Raw genomic sequence first — 27,818 nt, forward strand, 5'->3', positions numbered from 1 at the left:
AAGTTTCCGTACAAGAGAAAAACCTTTCTTCATCTTCAAAAAATTATTCTTGGCCTGAAAGAAAACTCTTATTTTGAGGGAACTTTTTGAAAAAAATTTTTTAGACGAATTTTTTCTAATACCTAAGTAAACATTTTTTTTTGAAAATTAAATTATCAGTTTTTTGGAAAACGAACTTCTTTCTAAGAGAAAACTTATGGAAAAATTTTATTTTGTACACAACTCATTCTGGACCTCAATTTGAAAAAAAAAACTTCCTTTCGAGGAAGGAGGGGTTGTGAAAAATTTTTAGGAGGCACTCATTTATTGCCCCAGACCCAGATTGACTCTCGGTGACACTGCAGTGCAGATTCAGCTACAGATACAACAGGTGTATGCCATGGAGATTGTGAATATTTCAACTTCGAGCAAGATGCATTTTATTTAAATGTATTTTTTATTTTGTAAACGTCGCAACTTCTTTCTAAAATTCAATTTTTTTGCAGTAATTCCAATTTCAAAGAAATGATTTCTCAAAAAAAATTTCATTTACCTACTTTGTACTAAATGAATTTTGCACAGATAAAATAACAGAAGTTGACAGCTATTTTTCAATTAAAATACATACCTATGTAGACGATTTGTTCCTATGACATATTTTATTCCTTCTCCGTACATATAGTACTTAGGTATGTGGATACTTAGGTAGGTACTCTAACTAATCTTGAGTCGAGCAAAAGCTCGTCCAGTCACTTTGATTCGGACACCTGTTGCAATGTTGCAGATCACTTTTTAAAAAGCAAAGTATATTAATATTTGTAATATAGATGCTTAGGTACATATAAACAAAATAAATACCAATGTGGGCAGGTAATAAATTCTTACCTTAGGAAAAAATGTCCACAAATCCCATCATCCCTTCGTGATTAATCAACAAATAATCGTCATTCAAGCCCCAACTCATGATATTTCGCTTAATCAACAGGCAACACTGATGTGATACTAGTTCTCTTTTACATGTTGTATCAGGTTTATAACTCGTGTGCTTAACGTTCCTAATCCTTTAGCACATAATATGAGAAGAAACCGTTTGTTAGTGACCCACTCTCTGCCACCAGCACCAGCAGGTACATGAATTTCCTCGCAGAGGCATCGGTTATTTCGTATTTTTTTACTTATTTATTTCGCGATTCACGTTCAGATCGAGTAAACGATGATTGATCTTATAGTTGATTGTTAATCATATCAATATTCGATTAGTCCCGTTTTGTTTTCAAAAGTAAACCACGCGGTATGAATAAAGTTTGACGTAGAAAACTAAGTGAACCATGAACTTGAGTTTTTCAAATTCTAAAACCACGTAAAAAATTTGATACATTTTTTTAACACTATTTATATTTTCATCGGACCGGAAAGATATTGTAATGATACAAAATTTTGTGACTACTTTGTACAATAATTATAGCAGGTAAGCTTTTATTTATTTTTATTTATTTTTTTAAAATAATTTATTTTCACCTACTGTGTAGCTTCTTATACACGTGTAGGTAAGCTTTTATTTCATAAATAATAATTTTTTATGACCGAAAAAACTTTTAAAAGTGTGTTTTATGGTTTTAATATTAAGTAAAATAAAAATGAAAATAAAAAGATAAGTATTATAGGTAGGTACCTTGGTACCTGAAACCTACCTAAATGAGGAAAAAAATTTATTGAGTGTTTCATACTTTTTATGTGTCTTTGATACCTGGAAAAAATAATGAAAATTTTAACGGGTGATTTTTCCTTCATTTTTATGTCACCGCAACGATGCTTTTCATTTTTATATTTTGTTCACAAAAAAATCGATAATTTTCGGTTGCTTGTCCAATAAAATAGGTTCGATGGAAATGATTATATCGTCGATTTACTTTTTTTTTTTTTTTTGCTTTAAGAATCGTAAAGATTTTATCTCCAAAGATTTTTTTATTAACGTGATCAACTTGAAAGAAAATTGGATTTTTTCAATTAGATTTTCGTAACGAATGCGTGAAAAAAATATGTAGACGTGTAAGATGATAATTAATATGTACCTACGTCGAAATGTTCAATTGAGAACAAAATTAAAACTATAGGTATAGTTATAAGTACGATAAAAACATTACCATACAATGTTTGAGAAACGTAGCTGGCGATTATAAATTAAAACGGACTAGTCTTTAATTAATACCTGAGACCGGTTAACGTCATAATTTCTCTGGTAAAATTAAGTGAAAAAATTTTTCTAAATTATTTACAAAGCGAAAAACATATTACTGCTACAATTAAGCGAAATGTTATCAAAAATTAAGCCTGCTCAGAACGTTAAAAGCAGGAAATCGTTCTTTAAATTTTGCTTTAGATGGATCCTTCCGTTTTGAATTTAAAAAATATACCTACTTGTATGACGTGCGCCGGTAAAATAATGTTACTATTAAATGTATACTGTTGTGTACTCTTAGCTAGGTAATTAATACTTAGGTAAATTTAGGCATTTCCGTTTGTGATTTTTGAACGAAAAAAAAAAAAAAAAAATCATCAAGTAGGCTTTAATATGTACGAAATCAGAAGGAGAATTTATTACCCGAATTTTAATTCAGTTGAATGAAAATTCGGCTGAAAAATTTTAATGTTAATCGGCTTATTTTTTGCCATCTTCTCGCTTCCAAGTATTCAGTTTACAATAATTGCGTATCTCTATCTACTGGTTATTTATCTTGGTCGGCTGTACTAGTTATTTTGAATTTGAAATCATACAATCGTTTAATGTATGGCTGTAGGACATTCCGATGATTATTTTTTGCGCACAAGTCGTAAATTCTATTCAGTTGAAATGAATAGAATTCCCATGAAGAAATTCTTTTCATTACCACTTCGTCTGATATCGAATAAAATGGGGGGACGTTTAATTTCAAAAGCAGCCTTCTAGAAAAGCATTTGCATTAGGAAATTTCTACAGTCGTTTTTCTCAGAATAGATACCGACATTGACGTTATAACCGATGTCAATTTTTGTAACGTTGTACCTTACCTACCAACCGGAAAATTTATTTTCTATGTGCTCCACTTTGTATGAATGTTTTTTTTTTGAACTTTGTATTTTATCGAATGATTGTTCGATTCAATCAGCGTAGACCTACCAATCTTTTTTTTTTTTTTTTTTTTTTTTGATAGTTTGGCCCACTTTGGTATATTTTTATCTAGTAAAATAGTTGATTTTGAGTTGATTGTAAACTTTTCTTTTATTTCATAATCAGGAAATACAAAAAAAAAGAAAGAAATTTAATCTGTGCCAGACTTCCTAATGTTATCTATGGTTCGATTATCTTTGTTTTATTTTGATAAAGCTTAAATCGTTTTTGTATAACTAATACATATTCTTCAATTTTTGATTCTGTATTATGGAATGGAGCTTTCGATCATTTATGCAATGTTATGTAGATTTTTATTTCTCGTCCAACAAAGGATTATAAACGATGGATTTATATTGTTGACTATTTTGAAATTAATAATTCCAACGCTGTATTGTTTCCTTTCTCGTCTCTTTTTTTTTTTTTTTTTTTTTTTTTTCATGTAGATCAAACAATAACAATATTATAGAATATTTACAAATACGAAGTGGCAAGCCACTTATAGGTACTCGGAACACTTCACTTATCCATTTACAATTCTGCACTAAAAATTATATAAAATGTTGGAAAAAAAACATTATGAGAAAGATGCTTGGTCTAGATGCGTATATTCGACGGGTTTGTTTGATAATAATATCCAGGTAAAATTCTTCGAATGAAATAATATTCAATGTCAAGTATCACCGGATTCTATTGTGCGGAAAAGGAATTAAAAAAACATACCTAATATACCTACCCATCGTTTTATGTATTATTTTCTATAGGCTTGTATAATTCTACAAAGTTGCTAATGATACGTTGTAGATAAAAGATGAATAAATAAAAACGTACCAAAAAAACAGGTTAATATTGTTTCTCGTTACAAAAGATGTTATCAACCAGTTTTTCGCATATACCTAAGCGTAGGTTGGATCAATATAATTTTGAAAATAAGTACTCGATGTTGATGCGACGTACAACTGGATGAAAATTATCGATACTTTGTTGTTTTACCTACGAGATAATAGAGTATTCGTATGTATCTGCAGTCTCACTAATGGTGCAATTGAAAAAACTATTCTTATGGCACGTGCTACGATTTGGTAACAATTGCTTGTTCCGAATACAATTAAAAAAATACAAATTCTACGATGTACCTGCGATTTTTTACGGCCCACAGCCGCAGGCTCGAAGGTAATTAATTAGAACAGATGTTTTCTACCGAATTACCTACTTTGTAAAATGTATCTTTTTTCATCTTTCGTGTTTGCCCTTCAAAATATGTAGGCGGTACAGGTACTGTATATATTTGATACCTGCTTGGCGGTTACTTTGTATATGTACCTACTTTTTTTGTGCTGGTCCTTTTTTTTTGTTTTACTCGCCGCGTCCTTAGAAATTTTTTTTGTTTGGTAAGATTTTGTATTTTTTTTCTAGTTTTAGGTATGTGTGTTTTTTTCAATTATGGAGTATCACATTATGGGTCTGTAGGTTAGTCTAACTTGATCATTATAAATAATCAAGTAGACTGATGAGTCAGAAAATTTAAGAAGATATACCTGATTTTCCCAAAATTGAATGTTTCGAATGAGTGAGCCATTTCCATGAGTACCTTTTCGTAAATGCTACTTCAGGGGATCGAAATTTATGTAATATGCTTGTTTCCTTGCCTTTTGAAGTTTTTGCCTGTCTAAATTTATCTGGAATGGCATTATAAGTACCTATTCCTAGAAGGTGTATTAATCCCCATTGTTTCAGTAATTCCTACGTACAGGGTGTTCAAAATTATTTTGAAATTTTATTTAGTTCTTGATCGCAGCTGCATGACTCACTGCATGAGTGATCATTGCTTTGCAATATTCATTTTTAGAAAACATGGTTCGATCGAAGATTTTTTTGAAAATGAATCATTATCGGTCAGCCAATTAAAAAATCGTTCTTCCTTTTTTTTTCAAAAATAAAACGTGTTTTGATTATTCGAACATCCTATCTGTACCTAACCTACCTACTAGAATTTTTGGCATCGATGATAAAAGCGTTCATCAAGATAAATGTAAATGTAGTAGAAATCATCAAAATTTATTGGCACACTGCAGAACTTATGAGACATAGTGTAGGTAGGTATACCAGGCAACAGATTTTAATATGCACGTATCATTGTAATTCTTAACCCCGTCGAGATTTTTTTTTTGATATTGCATAAGGTCATTATACATCTCGTACAGCGCTCACGAAATGTATGTAAAACATTTTCTAGTATCGGCCAGCACTTCTTCAAAGGTGGATTTACCTATTAAATTATGGGATTTTGTAGTCGCCAAATGTATACATTCGAATATTTGGTTGGTACCTACAGTCATGGAATCGTGCAAAATAACAACACATTTTATCGAGAAAGCTAATAAAATTAACATTTACCAGGAAACGAAATGAAAGAGTCAAATTTATTTAAATAGGAAAATTACAAACTGCGCTTCTCATCGATACGAATAAGAAACCAGATAAACAAACTTTTTTTTTCATAAACAAAAAAGACAAACCACAAAATGAGAATAAAGTATAGGTATACAAAAGTTTTTATTATAATCAGCAGCAGCAAAATCGTGTAACGAGCAACATCACAAGCGACGATACAAATCACAAGTGTCTGAAAAAAAACTCGTTTACCAGGTTAAGGTTATAAATTATCCTGCAGTGATTTTATTGGTAACCAAAATATTCTAATTTCGTCTCGTATATGTATACGTAGGTACGCGTTTATGTAACATTGACAATGAAAATGTGTAGTACTCCTATCTGTCTCAAGGTTATAGGAAATTACTCGAGTTTATTGTTTATGGTCGTGAATTAAAAATATCTGTTAATTTTCTCGCCTGCCTTTTACAGACGAAAAGGCGTCTAGGTGTAATTTCACGCTTAATATCATCTTTACTTTAGGTTCCTTTGAAGTTGCTGGTGAAATATAAAAAACGATAGAAATTGTTTAAAAAACAAAGGTTATACCTATACGTAGCCGACTGACAAGAAACTTGAAAAAGCATCCTGCCTTCGGCTATGTTACATCTTGAAGTCTGCTGTCTAGGTTTTTTTTTTACTCAAGTGGACGATCGCGTTCGCTATTCATATAACTTTACCATTTCCTATTTCAATTTTACTTTTAATTAACGGACAACAAATAATATTCTCACTATGTCGAAGGCCGTATTGATTTTGTTGTTCTAATATCACTATAAACAAAGGCCGAAAAGTCCACGGTCAAGATTTCGAATTGATGCTGCTCAAATCACGTATGCACTTTGGGCTACTGTAATCAAAATTCCCACATTTCATTTCAAAAAAATATTAATCGATATCTACGCATAGATTTTTATAGCCTATAATCCAATTTCTCTATAGGTGTTCAAATTTTATGAGTTGGGAGGAGATGGAAGTTGATTCTTCGTTTGATTTTTTTTTAGGATTATATCTGGCACTTACATACAAAATAGGTATAGGTACATACCATTATACCTATGAGGATTATACAATAAGTATTCACCTGTGAGCCAAAGACCTGAAAGAATGTTTAGAGTTTGTTTTACATGTACCTACCTACTGACAAGAATATAGGTATCTCCCTTTTAAGAAAAATTGTGAGAATTAGAATCGAACAATTTTAAATTCTAATCAATTCTTTTCGATTACTTGATACCTTTTTTAAAAAATGTTGTTTGTTGGTTTGCTTTTTGACATTTTGACCATTTTAAGGATTTCTTAGAGTTTCTTTATTTTTCACATTACCTATTGATAAAACAAAAAATTCCTCTTCGAAAAAAAACACTTTACTGGACAAAAAGATAACATGAGATAAAAAAAACAAAATTTCTTAAAAGTAGGTATTTTCTATTTCAAAAGAAGATACTTTTTTAAGCGAACTATCGTCAATTATTTTTCTATGTTATTTTCTGTTAGGAGAAGCTCCCATTGAAGCAGCTTTTGAATCTTGGAAAAATGGTTTCCTCAACTGGAATTAATTTTGAGATAAGTACTTAACATTGAAAATTTAAATCGAATTTTAACTGTTTAACACCTTTAAAATTGATAAGTAATTTGTGTCAAGTATTGGAACTTTACCAGATCGTGGCCGGAGCAAATGTCCTTTTATCTTTCCTTTTCTTCAAAGGCTATATAGGTATTTAGGTGGATAAGTGTGGTGAATTTGCCCCCGAGAGCTTCAGGGTTGATATTTGCATGGAAGATGGGTACCCTTGAGCACCTTCCGTCAGGAAATTTCAGACCCCCAGACCCCCCCACCCCCCTTTTCTGAAATTACAATAAAAAAATTTTCTCAGCCCCATCATGCGAACCGATTTTTAAAATTTTTCAGTATGTTGTAAACATCTATAAGAGGCATCCTCACAAAAATTTTCACCTCCCTCCCCCCATATTTCCCCTCAAAATGGAGTTTTTTTAGCTTTGTTTAGCCGTTTTAGCAATGACCATGATTCTGCACAAAAATTGGAATAGCATTTTTAAGTGTGTTTTTGACCCCTAAAAAACATATATTTTTTTCAAAAAAAATTTGAGGTGGACCGTAGTCAAAAATTGAAAAAACTTACAGAGGGGGTAAAAATGGATTCTGGTGTAAATTATTGTTTTTGGTAAACGAGGTGTCGTTTCCATATGAATCGAACCCTCCGAACACGAATATGACGTCCAATTTAATATTACCCTCATCCACACCCCTCCAGTGACTCTGCCCCCCACCACAGTTTTTACTATATTGAAAGTTGAGCTATTTTCATTATGTTGGTGTCATTTTCATATGACTCGAACACCCCGACAACGAATATGAAGTCCAATTTTATGCTATCCTCATCCACACCCCTCCAGTGCCTCTGCCTCTAACTCAATTTTCACTATATTGAAAGTTCAGATATTTTCATAATGTTGGTGTCGTTTCCCATATGAATCGAACATCCCGAATACGAATGTGAAGTCCAATTTAGCTCTACTCTCATCCATCTCCTTCCAGCCTACAGCCAGTTCGTTAATTTTTATCATTTTCAATAGGGAGGGTCGGGGGGTTTGAAACTTTCCTGACGGAAGGTGCTCTAGGATACCCACCTTCTATGCAAATATCAACCCTGAAGCTCTCGGGGGCAAATTCACCATACTTATCCAATATCCACCTATAGCCTTTAGTTATTTTTTGACAAGAAGATGTAAAAATTATTGTTTTTTTTTTTAATGTTATAAAGTATTATTTGAAATGTCGATATTATGTATAGCACTATATCGATATTACCATTCCAAAATTACGTCATGATTTGAGTTGACAGAAAAGTCACGAAGATGGCACGCCTCTTGGTATAAAGCTGCTGTAAAAAGTTGAAAAACTTTTCATCTCAAGTTAACAAATTTAAGAACTGATTAACAAATGGAGCTTCGTTTGATAAATGTGTCGAAAATGCTCACCTTTTCTTTTGCTTTCTTTTTTCTTTAGTTTGAAAAGTTTGAATTGGTATTTTGAAGTGTTCACAATACCACGCTCCTCTCTACCATTCTTTGCCTATATGATTTTACTTCGCTCGTCTCCAAATAGATGGAATTCCATTTGAATAAATGACCTGAAATATTTCAGTCGAAACTCATCGTCGGTGCGCGAAAATTAAATTCTCAATCCCTGAAAAATTGATTTTATTAATTTGATAAATGAACTGAACGGAGAAACGAGCGAATGCGTTAAGACAAACTAAAATATGCACGAGTATTTTCGGTCTAATTTCATCGCATAGACAGATAACACAATTATACACTTCCACATACAGCTCAATCAATCAGAGTGTAATTGTATATGTAGTTTAAATTAGCTATTTCAATAAACTTGAACTTTACAAGCAACTGCATAAGAACGTAGATAACGTTGCTTACTTGATTGTTGTTAAAATTAAACGAGGAAAAAAATGCGATAAAGGAATTAAATTTACTTACGTGTACGAAGGCAATTTAATTTTATAACTGACATACATTTTTGTTTTGATCGTTCATCACGAACTTTCTGAGCATTCGTTCGAAGAGTAATTTTTTTCGATACCTATTTTGAATACAAACTGGAAGATGAAGACGAGAAATTTTGTACGAGTACCTATTTATAAGAAAAAATCAATGATAGGTGTTTCAAATTCTTTAAAACGAGGAAAGATGAAAATGTCATTAGCCTTTGTTTATTTTTTTACAATCATGACATCATGAGTATATAGGTACGTCTGTAAAAACCGGCTTACATAGACATTGAATTTTTTTTCTGCAATAGCTGTAGGCTTATTATATGGACACGCAGTACATTTACGCATAATGCATCATACTATGGAGGTACGAAAAAAATTATTTACTTTAAAGGCGAATGAAGAGAGGAAAAAAATACATACCTAAATAATAAACTTACTCTGTGATTTTTTTCTACATCACTTTCTGTTTTGTTTTCGCCTTCTGGAAGTGCGTGCGTAACGAATATAATTACTTTTCATCTGAAAAAGGCGTAAAAAAATATCATGGTATTTGATAATCTACTTCATGGAATGTTTTACTTTATGTAGGCATCTCGTTCGTTTAGAAATTCCGAAGTATTTTTTAAAAAAAATTAGTTTGTATTGTACGAGTTAAAATGCCTTTGAAAGTTTGAACTTTAGAATCGAAGCATTTTTTTTCTTTTTTTTTTTTTTTCTTTATAAACTTACAAAAACACATGCAGGTATCAAGTTAAAAATCTATAAAGATAGGGTAGTCGAGCAGATAGAAATTATCACATTACTCAATTGCGTACTCAAGTTCGTGCGGATGTAATACTACTTCCGGTTGAAAAATATAATTGATTATGCTTTTTCTATAGCTCGATAAAATGATAAAGAATAAAAATTAGCAATATAAATTTAAAATTAACTGTAACTTGGGGTATGGAATCATCAATTCGAGACCATGATAAACTCGTATGTACTCGTACCTACCTAAAGCAAAAATTATCCAACAAAACTATATTTTTATATGAAAGTGCCCAACTATATACATAGTATCTCCATACCTACCTCTCCATAAGTTTTAAAATTGTCAAAAGTATAATTTCGTTCAAGTATAGATACGTAGTTTGGCTACGACTTTTGAAACGTTTCTACAAATTGAAATTTAAACATGAATACTTATTAGACGACATTCGATATTTATAGATATACGTATCTGAATCATTTACTCGATAAAATACCTACCCATAGTGTCTACTATCCGCTTAAAATTTGTCTCAAATTGATAAATTCGCTTTCGTTTGAGAAAAATCAGTATAGTTACACACATAGGTTTATTTTTCGTGAAGAAAAATATACATACACAAACTTTCTGTGCTGACAGCTTCTCGTTCATCATTCATAAATAATGAAGTCTAACCTTGAACAACACACACTCGTACCTTGCCTAGACCTATGGTTCTTTTGCGTGTGCCTGTAAGTATATTAAATCGATCATTTATCGCTTCAAGAATTTCGTTTGCGCTGGAATCATTTTGTAGCCACTATTTGCCAACTGATAAGTGGTGATAACGTGAACATAAACATTGAACATGAACTTGTAACGTTTTTTTTCCTCTCATAAACGTCGTATTTTACCTTCATGTGTATAGTCCTTTGGAATCTTTAGTTTCGAATTTTTTCGCGATGAGCGAGATAAGATTACGAGACCTTTTATTTTTCAGAATGTTTACAATCTCGTTTCAAAGCTTAAGGCTTAATTTTGATACCAGTAAGAAAATTGTAGTCTATTTTTTAAGGATCGAAATTTTTCTAAAAACCGTGTAAAATGTAGGTACATACTAGGAAATTGCATGCGATTCGTGGAACTTTCGATTTCTCGTTGAAAAATTGGCACCAAGGAAATGAAGCAATTATTCCTAATAGGTATACTTGAGCAAAGTCAAGTTTTGCAGATGTACCAGATTAGTTTTAAAGGGATTGGAATCGTTTCACGAGGGGAGGGTCGAAGACTGACTCCAATTATACATAATCATATTTTCAAATTTCTATCACAAGTTTCTTTCTTTTGATAAAAATTATTTGGTGAACGATGATGCTGTTTACAAAAAATTATTTTCGTGTTCCTCTGAAATTTTTAAAAAGTAGTCAAGTATCTAGGTAAGTACAATTATTCTGGAAAAAAAACAAAAACAAAAAAAACAGAGAAAATAGTATTGACGGATGGTATACGTATCTACAGGGTGTTCCGAAAATCGTCTGCCAAAATTCAACTGTAGATAGTCTTCGAGGAGACGAACAAAAAACGTTATTATAACTGGTTGCCTATCTTGTGAATTGAAGGAGCCACGTGCTTCGCAAAAATCGAAATTTACTAATTTCGAAAAAATCATCAAAAATAAGGAAACGTTTGAATCATTCAAATGATGTCCATAACCCATAGTACTCGAGTAGACGAACAAAAAATATTATTATGACAGATTGCCCATCTTCAAAATTGAAGGGGAATTTGGCCAAAAATGTACCAATTTTGAAAAATTCCCCAAAAATGAGAAAATGTTGGATCATTTCAGTGACTCCAACTAACTCATAGTACTTGAGTGGACAAACAAAAAAAGTTATTATGAGAAATTGCCTATCTTCAAAATTGAAAAGGCCAACACAATTTGAAAATTTGAAATTTTCAAAATCTAGGGCACTACAAGTTTGGAAATTTTGAATCAAGTTTGCCCCTTCAATTTTGAAGATAAGCAATCAGTCATAATAATATTTTTTGTTCGTCTACTCGAGTACTATGGGTTATGGGCATCATTTGAATGATTCAAACATTTCCTTATTTTTGATGATTTTTTCAAAAATTAGTAAATTTTGATTTTTGAGAAGCACGTGGCTCCTTCAATTCACAAGATAGGCAACCAGTCATAATAACGTTTTTTGTTCGTCTCCTCGAGGACGATCTACAGTTGAATTTTAGCAGACGATTCTCGGAACACCCTGTATAAAGGTCCCCTTGTTTTCACAGGCATCTTATGTTAGTTCGTCTGCACAAGAGTAAGTACGAGTAATTGAGTAGCAGTAGCAAAAATTACGATAATACGGTTTCGTGAATCGTAACCCATCTCTTGAAAAAAATCCGGTTGACATTTCTGATTTTTTCCAGTTGAACTGTCTACGATTTAATTCGTCCAATTGGTATTTGTTGATGTTGACATGACCTTGACGGCATGAAGGAAGTACAAGAGTGCACCAAAAGTACTCGCAAACGGTTTAAATCGTGCATTGAATAAAATGCATATTGTGTTAACTTTTTTTTCGCTTCACCATTAATATTTATATGTATCAATAAAGAAAACATTTAGTAGACGGAGCATGAAAATGGTCACGGTCAATGTTATTGAGGTTAATCTTACGTTCAGATACGTCTCTAAGACGTGTAGTACGTTGAAATGCATAAGCAGTAGATACGCTTATGTCGAATAACCGCTATGCATTAAATGAATGTACCTACCTACTTACATTACATTACATAGGTAGGTTGAGTTACCTTACCTACGTAATATAGGTGCATATCAGTGCACTGCAATATCAACGGTAGGTAGTTTTCAAAGGTAGACAATCAAATCAAATAACGTAAACACCAACTTTTTCTTAAAAAAGTAACACTTTACTGGAACTATTCAATTTTTGCTTACGTAGTACATCAACGTAGGTATACATGACAATCTGTAGATATCCCACCCAGCTTAATTGTATCGAATCATTTGAATACTTCACTTCAATATGGAAAACGAACCTTTTGATTTTAATGTTTCAAATGAACCATACGCCCAAAAAGCTCATCGACAGAACGTTTACATAATCAGCATTGTCAGCATTCGTTGCATTAGTGACCCCATACGCTGTATTTAATTAAACGTTTAACCGCATTTAACGAGTTGACCTTGACCACCCTGTTCAAAATTGAAAAATGACCACTGAAAGTGAAAAAAGGTAAAAAAAAAAAAAAAATACGGAAATAGTCTGGTCGTATATAAGAAACAATTCATCGACGACAATTACCATTGGAGCAGAGCAGATTTATATCATTTGTTTATTACTCGGTTATTGTATGTTTCGTTTTAGACATTCCAGTTGCTTTCAGTCTGTAAACGTAATTAATGCGACAGATGTCTTTTGAAGTAATTCATTTAAATATGGTATAAGTAAAATTACAATAAAGTGGAATCACGATATAGTCTACATAGTGCTGAAGATGAATTGAAAGAAAACGCTTAGCACATGGTTCTCTATACTCATATTCAATGTGTAACCCTCACTCGGTAGACTGGATAGTATTTTAAACAGTTGGCTAACAAGTCTGGTATTACTGAGGACAATTTTTTTCCTTTTTGTATACCGACTACCGGCGGCATAACACAAACACATAAATGTGTTTCTTTTATAATTAAATTCAAATTAGGCTGAAGGAACTACATACATATGTAGGAAATTTCGTAAGCTTTTGCTATCTGCTATAGATGAAATTTTATAGCTTTAATTGTGATACAAAGAATACTTGTTGAGCTTAAGTAGCAAATTTAAAAATTTTTGGCTAAAAAGATCACGAATAACCTTGACCATTATTCAGCCTACGAATTGAAAAAAAATTGTTTCCTGTCGGTTTCTCTCTCTTATCATTCAGTTCGGTGAGAGAATAAATAACGATAGCCAATTTTAAAAGCGTGTAGAGCATATGAGCGACGATTTAATCGTGTAGTTAGTCAAAGCCCAAAGGTCCAAATGATGTTACCAAAAAAAAACTAAAATAGCGATGATAAATTGTATTGGTTAAAATAAATACCTAATTAGAGCAGTTATTATCTTCCAACAGTATACTTACTACATAGGTATTTCCTTTTATGATATTACATACATGTTTTTTCTCATTTTATTTTTTTCTTAGTTAGCAAAATAAATGTTTAATCGATCAATTAAGTAGGTATCCAAGTAATTTAAAATAATTTTCCATCTATTAATTTCGCAAAAATGAGAATTTTTCAACCATTTTAATATTTATTTAATAATTACACTTACTTAGGTACTCTAAAAAGCAACTTATATATTATTAAGTTACTTATAGTATAGTGTTAGTCACCTATGAAAAAAGGCCAGTTCATGTTTTCTTTCATCATCATTGACACATTGAGTCTTACCACAGTGTAGAAGAGTATCGTGAATCATTGCGAGGGTCTAAGCAAATTTTTTCTTTGTTCGTCTAGACAAACATCGAACCATCAAAATGCTTACTTTCAGAAATTTAAAAAAAAAAAAAAAAACTTGGATGAACCCAACTTGACTCTTTTAAATCCATGTTTGGTGAACACACATACTTATACTTGAGAAGAGTTGCCTATTTACCAGTTTAAAGGGGGGCCATTTGTTACGGTACATTCTGTATTAATGTTGAATGCACGTTCTATTCTTTTTTTTTCTTTGTTCGTCTAGACAATCATCGAACCATCAAAATGCTTACTTTCAGAAATTTTTTTTAAAAACTTGGTTATTTTTTACAATTTTTTAGATGGGCTGGGGGAGGGGCAGATAACTGAATTTTAAACTGCATATCAATTTCAATTTTGATGTCTGCGAAAGCACTTTGAAAATTTATACCTACAGGGAAACGAAATTATGTTGAAGATTCATCCTTGCTTCAACAATAAATAATCATTTTTTGATTTTTTTTTTTTTTTTTTTTTGATGATTACAGTCGGTTTTTTATTTTATTTTTTTTGGCACGAAATGTCGATGTTTTTTTAAACAATTTTTATGTATCTCTTCAAAAGAATTTTTTGCATCATTCAACTTATTTTTCATAATGCTTCAACCAAATATTACAGAATTTCTGGCAATTTTCGTTATCACTTTGTCATTTTAAAATTTTCTTCATTTATCCCAAGTTTATAAATTATTTCAAGCAACTTTCTATAATGATGAAATAATTGCAATAGGTATTTTAATAATAATTTCCATCGTGTTTTCAATATTTTGAAATAACGACATTTTAATTTAAACTTTTCTCGTTACCATACATTTCTATGTATAAAAATACTGAGGAACCCAAGTAGGTAACTTTTAATTTTAAAAATAATTACCTGTATCAAGAACGTGAAATTTTCAAATGGAAATTTTTCTGATGTTAAAATAAATATTTAAATTTAATTATTTGGATTAGGTACATCGACAAGAATTCCTAAATTATCCCTCAGATATTGTTAGTGTTACCAGACAATAACTATAGCGTATAGCGATATGATTCTCGTAGAAAATCCTCATTTCGACCAAATCCGATTAAAACTAACAAAATTCATCACAACACTTTTTCTTATCTTAATGAATTGCTTCTCTTATCAATTTTAGGTTGAAACCAATTGGGTAGAAATAATATTAATCAATTATCGAAAATGGAGATTTGGAAATATCATCGCTATTGTCATCAAGGGCACAAGATGATATGATTTTCTCAGACCATAGGCTTACTTGTAAATACCCATGTATAATACGTATTATCTTTACCTATCTGAAATTGCTCGACGTAACTGCTATTGGAAATGATTATTTTTTTTCAGTTTTAATTAAACAGTTAAACACGTTAAGCCATCTCGTTTAAGGTTAATAAAATTTTATCACGGATGTTCTTCTGCTACCGATGTATTTAATTAATTACCTACGAATACAACATTTTTGCAAATTGATACAAGTTGTCTTCATTTAATTTGTCAGTTTCAGTTCTCAGTTCCCACCGTCGTCAAGTTTTTATAACGAACATAATATGTACGGGGTTATGATTCTTTTTAATTTACACTTAAATCCCATTGTGATAGCCACAATAATACGGACATGTATCATAGAAAATTTATAAAAATTAAAAATATACGATGCGGAGAGTTCTGTCACTCGATAAATTATTTTTCTTTTTTCAATACGTACCTAGTCGTTCTAATCCAACGATTTCCTTATCCGCACGCAGTTATCGTTTTCAAATGTAATTGTAAAAGAATTTCAAGATATGTATTATTGAAACTGCCCATGCCAGTGTAATAAAAGGGTCGTTATCGATATTTCACTATAGGAGAAGTAAAACAAAAAGTAGAGCTAGGTGGAATATTGAAAATAGGTAGAGGTGCTCGAAGAATAATAAGTTTTATACACGTTTTAATCGGTCGAATTTATAGCCGAAACTTATTAGTAAGTACTGAGCACCTACCTTACCTATACTAAATACATACACACCTATTTAGATATAAGTTAGAAGTTGTAGAACAACAGTTCATGTGGTATTTGTGAGTGGTTCAATTTTTCACACAATATTAAGTATGGTGCATATAATAGGTACTTCAGTATTATCATAAAAATCCATATTTTATCAGATGAATTTCAAATTTAATAACTACGTAGTTAAAAACTCTATTGAAAAAAAAAATTATTATTCTCTTCAAATCAATGTAAATTTCACTTACCTATACCTACGGCATGGCAGCCCATACTTCAGAAAAAATTTAAAATTAATCAAAAATTAAAAGTTTATTGAAATAAAAAAATATAACAATTTTTTGACAGTTCCCTAATCACACAAAATTTGATCAATTTCCATTATGTACCGATTAGTGACAGTGTTGGCGTACCATGACGGAAACAGTAACGAAAAACGAAAATAACGAAATTTTTTTCGTTCCAGGTAACGGAACTGTAACGAAAACGTTATTTTGATCATGTGATATTGTGTAACTGAAACGTAACGTAACGATATTTTTCTTGATGTAACGTAACGAAAAAAACGAAAAAATTCTGTTACCTTTTTTGTCATTTTTTTAGTTACAATATTTTCAAGTTGGGTCAAAAAATGAGATTTTTTACCTTCCAAGTTTGACTTTTTCAAAAATTCCCTTTTTAATAAACGTAATTGTATCATGATTATATCTGTAACGAAAAAATGTAACGGTATTTTTTTCGTTACACTGGTATTTGAACCTTTTGGTTCCGTTATTTTAGCTATTTCTGTTACAATTTTTCGTTACAAATGCATTTTTCTTTGAAAATATCATCAATTCTACGTTGAAAAAACGTTTCTGTAACGAAAAAATCGTAACGGAAGTAACGAAAATAACGTAACGAAAAAGTTCAAGTACCAGTGTAACGAAAAATACCGTTACAGACTGTAACGAGAAAACGTAACGAAAAAAATGCTAATTTTGTAACGTAACGAAATAACGGAACGAAAAAAAATATCGTTACGCACAACACTGATTAGTGATTACATTTTGACAAAAAATTACAAACTAATGACAATCCACTAGAAATTTTAAAAATAACGATAAAAATGAGCGAATTATTTCAAAATTAAAAATTTTTTACATCACTCGTAAACTACAAAATTGACTTTACAAAATGCTGTCAAAAAATTTCAAAACTAATCCAGTGTTATAATGTTTTCCGAAATTTTTTGAATTCATTGACATAGATTTGTGTGAGTCTATTCTAAGTCGAGTTTCGTCGCTTCACCTCTCGTCTATATCAGGAAGACGACGCGACGCGACGGACGTAACGCTGAAGAATTTTCAAATTACTACGATGTCATTGTCAGTGCCATTTCTAGTGCGGTAAACTTAAGACCAACGATCTCATTATTTTACGCTGTCGAAAAAGTGCCAAATTATACATTTCATGAATTACTCATCAGCAAAATTACGCGTATATACAAAGTAAGGGCATCCCTGTCCAAACCTACTTTACCCGGTGAAAAAATTCGAATCTCGAGAGAAAAAATTCTAAAATTATTTCGTAGCATTGTACGAGTACAATGTGATGAAATTATTATAAACGAAAAATTGTATATTGTGGTCATATTTCCTAGTAAGCAGGCAAACCACACACATATTGAAACGATACCATTCAAATGTCATCCAAACGGGTAATTCGTTTTGGTTAATCGAAGATTTATAACGAAATTACACTACGTAAATTGTGTTTGCGAGGGCGAAAGATACTTAATTCACATTATATGATTTACGTTCGCAATAATTACGTGTTATATGGTGTGTGTAGACAACTAATGACGCGTCAAGCTCAAGAGCTCTAGTGACGGGGTGAGGTAGGCAACATGCCTACATTACACGTGTGTCTGTTTTCATACGATATAATAAGGCAGGCGTAAAATTTTCGATAAATGCATCTTTATAAGTTTATACTGGCATTTAAAATGATTACTCATTCTGATCTCTGGAAATATTTTATCGAATATGCCTAATTTGCATGACCAAAAGGCGTACAATTGAAACTAAATTATTTAAAAAAAAAAAAAAAAAAAAATGAAATCTATCCTCACGAACATTGAAATAAGTTACAATTTTCTTATTTTTCTCAATTTTCATTTCAATAGAAACGTAATTTTTTCACTTTTTGCAGTAAGACATTTTCGTACAACAGAAGCCAATTTTTTCAACCTTGAGAATCAAATGCTCTTCTCCAATCCTTGTTGATCCGATCTTAAGTAGATAGGCACCGATACTTATACTTCGATAGATTTGTAGAATAATAATATGATCTTTATTTTAAATTCTCGACACGAGAGAACTTTTTCCGCCTCAATTTCATCTATTTTTTTCTACCTATAAATATCACCACGTGGATGTACATGAAAGACACATTCCAAAAATCTCTTCGAAAATAAATTGCGATTAATCTTGGAATTTTAGATTCGTACAAACATGTTCGTCTCGAATTTTCGATTCTCGTGCAGGTCACCCTGTCATTATAGATAAAAGGCTTTAAATATAAAAATCTTCGTAACGTCAACGACTAAATCAACTTGACGATACAAAGTTTAAACGTAGATGTTTTATAATCAACTCTGGTTATTCAGAATAGTCGTAGGTATGAAAATTTGCAAATGTGGTATTTTAATACACATGACCTATGATACATTGTAATCGTAACTCGAACGAAATCATTTGAACACGTGAATTCAAATACCTACTTATAGATATGTACCTAGACTAAATAAAATCGCCTGTTTGAAGCTTTACGAGCTGAATTTTTATCAAATTTGTTTTTTAGTTTCAGAAATAATAAAATTAGCAAGAGTTATAATGACCAGGGCATGTATTTCGAGGTTACATTCGACATTGGATATCCTATCTGGATAACTTTCATTGTCCTTACTGGATGTTCCATAATTAAACGATACTGGAAGAGTAAGACTGAAGGTAAATAATTCATTAAATATTCAATCTATATACGTAGTGGTGTTTCATTTGATACAATTTTAGATTAAATTTATTCGTCTGTAACTTGAATTAAACCAATCTGGAGTATTTATTATTTTTATTTTATTTTTTTTGCAGAAAAAAAATATCCTCATAATGTTCCAGGACCGAAAGCACTGCCTATCTTTGGTACGAGATGGATCTACTCGCGATTTGGATTTTACAACTTGAATAAAATACACGAAGCGTATAAAGGTAAATTTTTGAATATTTTTGAAATGTTCCATTTAATATGTAGGTATTATAATTAACCATACCATAATTTACATCATTGTAGAGAACCAAATAACGTGTTTAAAATAATTTTAATAATTTTTGGAACATTTTTGATCTTACATGGGTCGTTTGCGATTGATACAATCAAAAATTTCTTGGCTTAGATGTCTGCTATATTTCATTATCGTGGTGAAATTTATTTATGTATGCTGTTGTCATTTGTAAATTTTTTCTCTTTCAAAAAAAAAAAAAAAAAAAATTAAAGGGCATTAACTTATGTTCCGGATTATACTCATTTCTTCATTATAAACTTAATCCAATGAGTCATTTTACAAGGAGGCTAAGGATTTCTATTTTCAAAGTTCAGCAGAGTTCATCAATAATTTAATAACAATAGATACTGAGCCAACTAAATAGATCTTTCTCCATAAATTTCATCATGTTGATAGAATTTGATTACCAAATTGGAATCTATATCTACTATTCATGCGAATATGTTCCAATATTTAAAATGTGCGTGTTGTTTACAGAAGTACATCACTTAGTTGTGTATGTAGTGTTTGTTTTTTTACGGGCATATGTATCTTTCTATGAAGAGTTCATATCCAAAGGTGGCATGGTGTATTTAAATGAAAGTACTCATACCTTCAAATTGGAACTCGTTCAAAATGTTAATTATGCGTTAATAATAATATATTTTAATCACAAAATTATTTAACATATTAATAAGTAGAAGAGTTCACGTATTTTCACGAACATTATTCATCAAGTTATAGGTACATAAATCTAGGTATAAACTCTATATTTGTAGACATACGAGTAATAATATCTCGACACCTCCTTACCTAATACATCTAAATTACCTACGCATTATTTTTCCGTCACGTTTCGTCAACTAAACCTATCTATTTACGTACCTAGTTCTCCAGTGTGAATATGTGACTTGCATGAAGCAAATAAACACCAGAATAACAAATAATAACCTTATTATTGATGGTTACTTGGAACTGATTACAGATTTATTTCAACGATACGGAAATGTGGTGAAAGAAGAAGCTCTGTGGAATATTCCGGTGATCAGTATTGCGGATAAAGATTCCATCGAGAAGGTTTTAAAGCAATCGGGAAAGTATCCAATCCGGCCACCGAATGAAGTGACTGCATATTACAGGAAATCTAGACCTGACCGTTATACGAACTTAGGTTTAGTTAACGAGTACGTTGAAAAATACTACGTCCTATTACGATTATCTTAACTTAACGTATTAACGTATGTTTAAATGCTTTCGTCTGTTTCGTTGAATTCATAAAATGAATTTATAAGTACCTACTAGTCGAGCAGATTTTTACCAAGTTGAATCTTTTTGTATCAAAAATGTATTTTAGACAAAAAAAATCAAAATCTTGAAACTTTATGGACTTTTGTAGAGGCTAAAGGGAAGGGGACTTAAATTATTTACTTGAGTTCATCACACTCAAAAAAAAATTGTAAAATTTTGTTTTATGCGCTTTTGTATTGAGGCCGAAGAGAAGAAAAGTTGATTATTACTTTTTGAGTATAATTTCTACCTTATGCCTACATATTACACAGAGTGTTCCACACGAGAGTAATTTCCTTTTACCTATAGCCTACTATATATATGCAACCCTTCTTGAATTCATGTAAGCATGTTTGCCTGACCCCGAAATTCAGAGTAATGTACTCGTATATTGTTAGTTAAGCATTTAAGTAAATTTCCAACTAAAAATTTTCGCTTCAATAAATCTTAGCTGGAGGTAACGCTTTTTGACTCTTGAGTAGTAAATTCTATCTACGATAAGAATTTTTTCTATGTGAATGATAATTATATAAGGTATCCAACAGTGGATTATTCCTTCCATTTTAATTGCAAATCATTAAAATTCATAAATTAGTTATTCAGTATCTACTTACCTATTGCCTTTTTTTTTTCCGAAGAGAAATGTTCAACTTTTGTAGTGGCATTACAATGTCCATTGTCCATCCCTTTGTTTTGATGCAAAATTTATAACGCACAACCTGAATAGAACTTCCAATCTTTTTTTTCTTTTTTAAAAATTAATTTTGATTAATTTTTTTTTACAAAATGAAAAAATTGCGCATAACATGTGCTGTTCAGGTTCAGACCAAGGTGCAATTTCACCAATTATAATTCTCGAGCTGTGTAAGGTTGGAATAAAATTACTCAGCAGTTTGTATAGGAAAAAAAATATAGGAACATGACCATTGCGTTCAATTTCTCAAAAAAAAAAAAAATGTTTTAGGAATTTTTGAACTTGCTGTAGATAGAAAAATGTGCCGAGAAAATTAAATTCCAGACTTGGGATCCTTACCATAATTTTTGGACTTCATTTAATCATCGCGCTTTTAACTTCTCATTTCCGACTTTGAAAGAAAATGCCAGTTCATCGCATTTTTGCATTTTACTTCTTTTTTTTTCTTGAGGAAATAATAGAGAAAAATTTTAGCTTCTGAAAATAAAATTTCAACAATTTCAAAAATAGTTGAAAATCTACTCATCTTAGTACCTATCAAGTATGCATAGTTACCTACTGAAGTTAAATATATTGCCTCATTATTGATTTTATATTTTTTACTTTCAAGTATGTACTTATAAATATCAATTTGTTAGACAGGGGGAAGTTTGGCACCATTTACGCACGACATTGACTCCAGAATTGACGAGTAATAAAACAATGAAACATTTTCTACCCGAATTGATGATGGTGACAGAAGATTTTTTAAGACTGATCCATAGTTCTCGGAATTCAGACAACTTGGTTATTGATTTCGAACAATTGTGTAACAGATTAGGATTGGAAAGTGAGTAATCTCTCGATCAGTTTGGTTGCATAAATACACAATTTTTCCAACGCGTATAAGATTTCTATCATCAAGGTTACTACATGCACATATAAAATGAGTTTTCCTTTTCCAAATTGAATAATTCAAAAAAATAGTAATATCGTATTTAAATTTACCAACGTACCTAGATGGTCGCGGCTTCTTTTATAAAACCATTTCGTATTCAGCACGCGTATGCAGTAGGTATCGTATGTTGATCTTTTCTGTGTCCATATACAACCTATTACTACTTGAGTATTGGTCATTTGGAATTTTGCAAGGGTGAAAAAAAAGGGGTTCGATGGTTTTAAAATGGAGTACCTGCCTACGTTTTAGGAAAACCATAGATACATATATCCTTAATGACATACTTACTACGTATATTGAATGTTTTGCACCTGCTTGTAACACGAATTTGCGCCTTTATACTTTTGATACTCGAGTCGAAATATTACAGATTACACGTGTTCAAGTTCAGACTTTCGACAGCTGTTTTTTTTTATATTATTATTTTTTTTTTTTTATTACAACCACATTGTGGAGGTTCATAAATAAATGCGAGTTTCCAAGAGACTCCTATTAGACCACACTCGACTGCATAAATTACATTGCGTTAGGTACCTACTCGACTCGACGAGTAACGAGATTTGAAAAAAAATTCTATTAACGTCACGTGACAAAAGTCTATTCATTTTGATTCATTTGTCCGTCTGTGTAAAGTTTTACCCAGCTACTTGAAAGTGTCATTAATTATATCCGTATCCGTGCTAGGTATACTTTAATCGGATAATTAGATAGGTACTTACCTACTTTCGTAAGAAAATAATTAGCCTAGGCTAATGCGCCAACTTATTGTCTAAATGTCTACTCAACAGGTACGTGTACTTTGGTGCTTGGCAAAAGATTCGGATTTTTACAAGAAAATAACGTCGACCCAATGGGCAAAACTTTGGCCGATGCTATTCGAGGACAATTTTGTGCATCGCGTGACACATTTTATGGGCTACCATTATGGAAAGTGTTTAGTACACCGGCGTATAGGCAGTTTATTCACTGTGAAGATACAATTTACGAGTATGATTTACGAGCGTTTTGCTTCTTTTTTTGTTTTTAAATTGTTCCGTGTGAGGTTTTTTAATTTGTAATTCACGTGTTTTAGCATAATTTCAGTATTAGTCGAAAATGCTATTCAAGAAGATGCCGAATTATGCGCTGTTGATAACGTCCATAGAGTATTCAAATCAATTTTATTATCTCCTTCTCTTGATATACGCGATAAAAAAGCTGCCATAATTGATTTCATCGCAGCTGGAATAAAAACCGTAAGTGTTCTTTATATTCCCATAGAAATGTATTCAACTTTTGTATGTTTTTTCTATAACTACGAAGCTTTTTTGTCTGGAAAGTAGACTATCTTTGAATTTGGATTTGATCGGTTACTATTGCATTGCAAGAAAAATCATTTGATGAAGACGTTGCCTAGCCTCTAAACTTGAAGGAGCAGCACACGCCGTTTACTGAAAAAAGTTTAAATGACATTTTGACCATTGAGTAGTTATTATATGTACTTGTTAACATCAAAAAATGATACAAATAATTTTTTCCCCAAATTGAAGAGACTGTGGAAAAATTTTGAGAAAACAGATTGTACAATATATCTAATTTTAAAATGATCTACGAAATGGATTATAACGTTAAAAAGTGTATAAATTTCATTTTGGTAACTTTTTGCCTCAGATTAAAATTGAAAATTTTACTAATTTTAGTGCTTATGGTGAACCATCTTTTAAATAAAGGTCTTATTTTCTGAAAATTAGAACTGAGGCCACTGGTCGAGAAGGGTCATTCCATGTCAATTCGACCAACGTTTTTGAGTCATGTCTTTCGCTTTCGTTCAAATTTTTTTTACAATATCTACCCACCCAGTAAGTAAGAAACCCGCAATCAGTTTGGTTCCCGGCCCCCTCAGGTGTTGGGTGGGGGGGGGGGCTTCCATTATTTTCACATTTGTCTCGAGGTACTGAACTTCAGCAGCGCATTCTTCCAAAACTATGATACTTTGATCAAAACTGATTTCACAGTTCAAAAGGGTATTAAATTTTGAACTTTTTAAGCATTTTGAAATTTTCAAAATTTGAAAGTTGAACTTTCAATTGAAAGTTAAAATTTCAAAATGACGCTGTGAGTGGGAGCTACAATTTAAAATTCTGAAAAAATTTTCGTACATGTACCTTTTGATGATTTTTTGAAATATTTAAGTCTTGAGATAGGATCTCTTAATTGAAGGGGAGCACCCCCACCCCCAATTTGGGGCAAAACTTTCGAAAAAATATTTGGGGCATGTGATATATCGAATTGTATGTTTTTGGTATCGCTGAACACGAATATGACGTTAGATTTTCGATTGGACCCTATCCACGGCCCCCCGCACCTCCCCAAATGGGGTAAATGTTCAAAATAGGTTTTTTTCGTGCGACACATCAAATAGTATGTTTTTAGTGACGCTGAATACGAATATGACGTCAGATTTTTGATTGAACTCTATCCACGGCCCCCGCACCTCCCCAAATGGGGTCACCTAAAAAAAAAAATGGTTTCAATCGTTAGACACATGAAATAGTATGTTTTCGATATCGCTGAACACGAATATAGCCGTAGTTCTTCGAATTGACTTGACCCATGGCTCCCAGAACCTCCCCCAACTGGTAAAAGTCCAAAAAAAAATTGTTGGAGGCCTTAGATGGGATCCAACCAAAAATCTGACGTCATATTCGTGTTCAGCGTCACCAAAAGCATACTATTGGATGTGTCGCACGAAAAAAACCCTATTTTGAACTTTTACCCCATTTGGGGAGGTGCGGGGGCCGTGGATAGGGTACAATCAAAAATCTAACGTCATATTCGTGTTCAGCGATACCAAAAACATAAAATTCGATATATCACATGTCCTAAATTTTTTTTCGAAAGTTTTGCCCCAAATTGGGGGTGGGGGTGCTCCCCTTCTATTAGGAGATCCTATCTTGAGACTTGAATATTTCGAAAAAGCATCAAAAGGTACATCTACGGAAATTTTTTCAGAATTTTAAATGGTAGCTCCCACTCACAGCGCCATTTTGAAATTTTCAAAATACTTAAAAAGTTTAAAAATTGAATATTCTTTCGAACTGTGAAATCAGTTTTGATCAAAGTATCATTGTTTTGGAGGAATACGCTGCTGAAGTTGAGTACCTCGAGACAAATGTGAAAATAATGGAAGCCCCCCCCACCCAACACCTGAGGGGGCTGGGAACCAAACTGATTGCAGGTTTCTCACTTACTGGGTGGGTAGATATTGTAAAAAAAATTTTAGCGAAATCGAAAGACATGACTTTCAAAATCACATTTTTTTGGTCGAATTGACGTGGAATGACCCGGAAAATTTATTTAATCAAATTTTGTTCACTTTTTGATGTTTGTACTACTCGTTCCTATATTCTCGATAAATCATTTCGACTAAGTATTTTTGCAAACGACATGTGCTGTTCAGCTTTGAGAATTAGCAACATCTTCATCAAACGCTCTAGGTTAGGAATGAGTGTTTAATGGTACCTCTACCTACCATATCCACTTTTAAATTTAAAATTTGGTTACTTACTTCTTCAACACCCTTCAACTCTATTCTTGAGATTTCAATTTTAACTTCGGACATTTCTTAACCTCATTTTAAGGCCCGGAAATTCCCAAATTTTTCACACTTTGAAACAAAATGAAAAAATTGGCTTAGCATAGTTCATATAAATACACCTACATCTTCAAATATTACAATCTTATAATTTTTTTCCAGCTCGGAAACACGTTGGTATTTTTATTATACTTGGTCGCCAAACATCCCGATGTGCAAAAAAAATTATACCAAGAAATTCAAAACATAATCTCCGCCAACGGAACGATAACTATGGACGCTTTACGCGGTGCAGTATATTTACGATCATGCATCATGGAAGCGTTTAGGTAAACATTAGGCTTAGGCCTATACATTCATGTATAATACACTTAGTAATGAGCTAGTGATGAAATTTTCATATTATTATTAATGTCGCGATAAATTTCACTTTAGACTGCTGCCGACTACGACATGCGTAGCCAGAATTTTGGAACAAAAGACTGATATTAATGGATTCAATTTACCGCCAGGAGTAAGTGTTTATTTACCTAATTTTTTACACTTTTTCGAGTTCACATCACGTATGATGACATTTGATACACGTTTGGGAAAAACTTCGATTCAGGAAAAAATATAGAGCAGAAAAAATTAATTCAAAGTGAAACTTGTCGTATTCTATTTATTACTGAATTAATTTTTTTACGTTAAAATCTTCACTAGAAAAAAAAAAGACGAATTTATTATACCTAGTCATTATACCTACGACGACATTTTTTCATCAAAAAATTTACATACTTTTTTCTTTGTATATTTTGCAGTCGGTAGTTTTATGCCACACGTGGTTAGCCTGTTTGAAAGAATCAAATTTCGAAAAAGCTACCGAATTTTTACCCGAACGATGGCTGGATGATGTAAATCATAAATTTTCGTGTTTAGTAATCCCTTTCGGATACGGTCGACGCATGTGTCCCGGTAAACGATTCGTTGAATTGGAATTACAAGTGGTGTTGGCTCAGGTACCTACATAACGAAAAATTAGCGGCGATAATTCCGCCAAAATGTAGCTTTTATGAATATTACTACGGTTAATTAACTACTTAAACGCCGTTTTCTTCGCAGATAATACAGAATTATGAAATCGATTTTAACGGCGAACTGGAATTAGAATTCGAGTTTTTATTGGCTCCGGCGCCGAGCACGAATTTTATATTTAGAAACAGATTGTGATAACTATTTTTTACATTCATTTAGCTATTTACATCCACCTATCAAAGCCGACTGGTATATTTGTTACTTTGTTTTGTTACTACGCAATTATTTAAATTTTTTTCTCTTTTTTTTCTCGTTATTCGTATAATTTTATGTGTGTTTGTATCTTTTTTACTGTGAAATTTTTCTACATAAACGTCAAATAAAATGTTTGAGTATTTTTGTACACTTCTTGATTGATTCTTCTTCGTACTCTTATTTTTAATTTGAACTCAAATTTAAGTCCTATTAAGATATCCTTCGGTCAAAAAAAATATCAATTAATAATAATAAAAAAAAAAACTCGAAGCAGCAAATTTTAGATTTTGAAAATAAAAATATTTGACCACCAGCACAGAAAGGTTTTGAATAAGAAACAATTTAAAATACGATTCAAATTTTATTCTATATTTTGAAACAAGTCCCGTTTCGATCTCGAATAACT

General features: G+C 31.8%; 1 protein-coding gene across 1 annotated transcript; it reads left to right on the top strand.

Annotated features, from left to right (window-relative positions):
- Positions 1-1,030: 1,030 nt before the first annotated feature.
- On the top strand, positions 1,031-27,560 carry LOC135831438 (ecdysone 20-monooxygenase-like). The gene is made up of 11 exons (XM_065343922.1): positions 1,031-1,447; positions 19,195-19,343; positions 19,482-19,598; positions 20,637-20,835; positions 22,271-22,461; positions 23,358-23,556; positions 23,642-23,804; positions 26,306-26,472; positions 26,579-26,657; positions 26,944-27,141; positions 27,245-27,560. Exons 1-11 carry the CDS (start codon positions 1,404-1,406, stop codon positions 27,350-27,352), a joined length of 1,614 nt encoding a protein of 537 aa, XP_065199994.1. The 5' UTR covers positions 1,031-1,403; the 3' UTR covers positions 27,353-27,560.
- The last annotated feature ends 258 nt before the right edge of the window (positions 27,561-27,818 follow it).

The sequence above is a fragment of the Planococcus citri genome, chromosome 1, assembly GCF_950023065.1.
Source record: "Planococcus citri chromosome 1, ihPlaCitr1.1, whole genome shotgun sequence".
NCBI lineage: Eukaryota > Metazoa > Arthropoda > Insecta > Hemiptera > Pseudococcidae > Planococcus > Planococcus citri.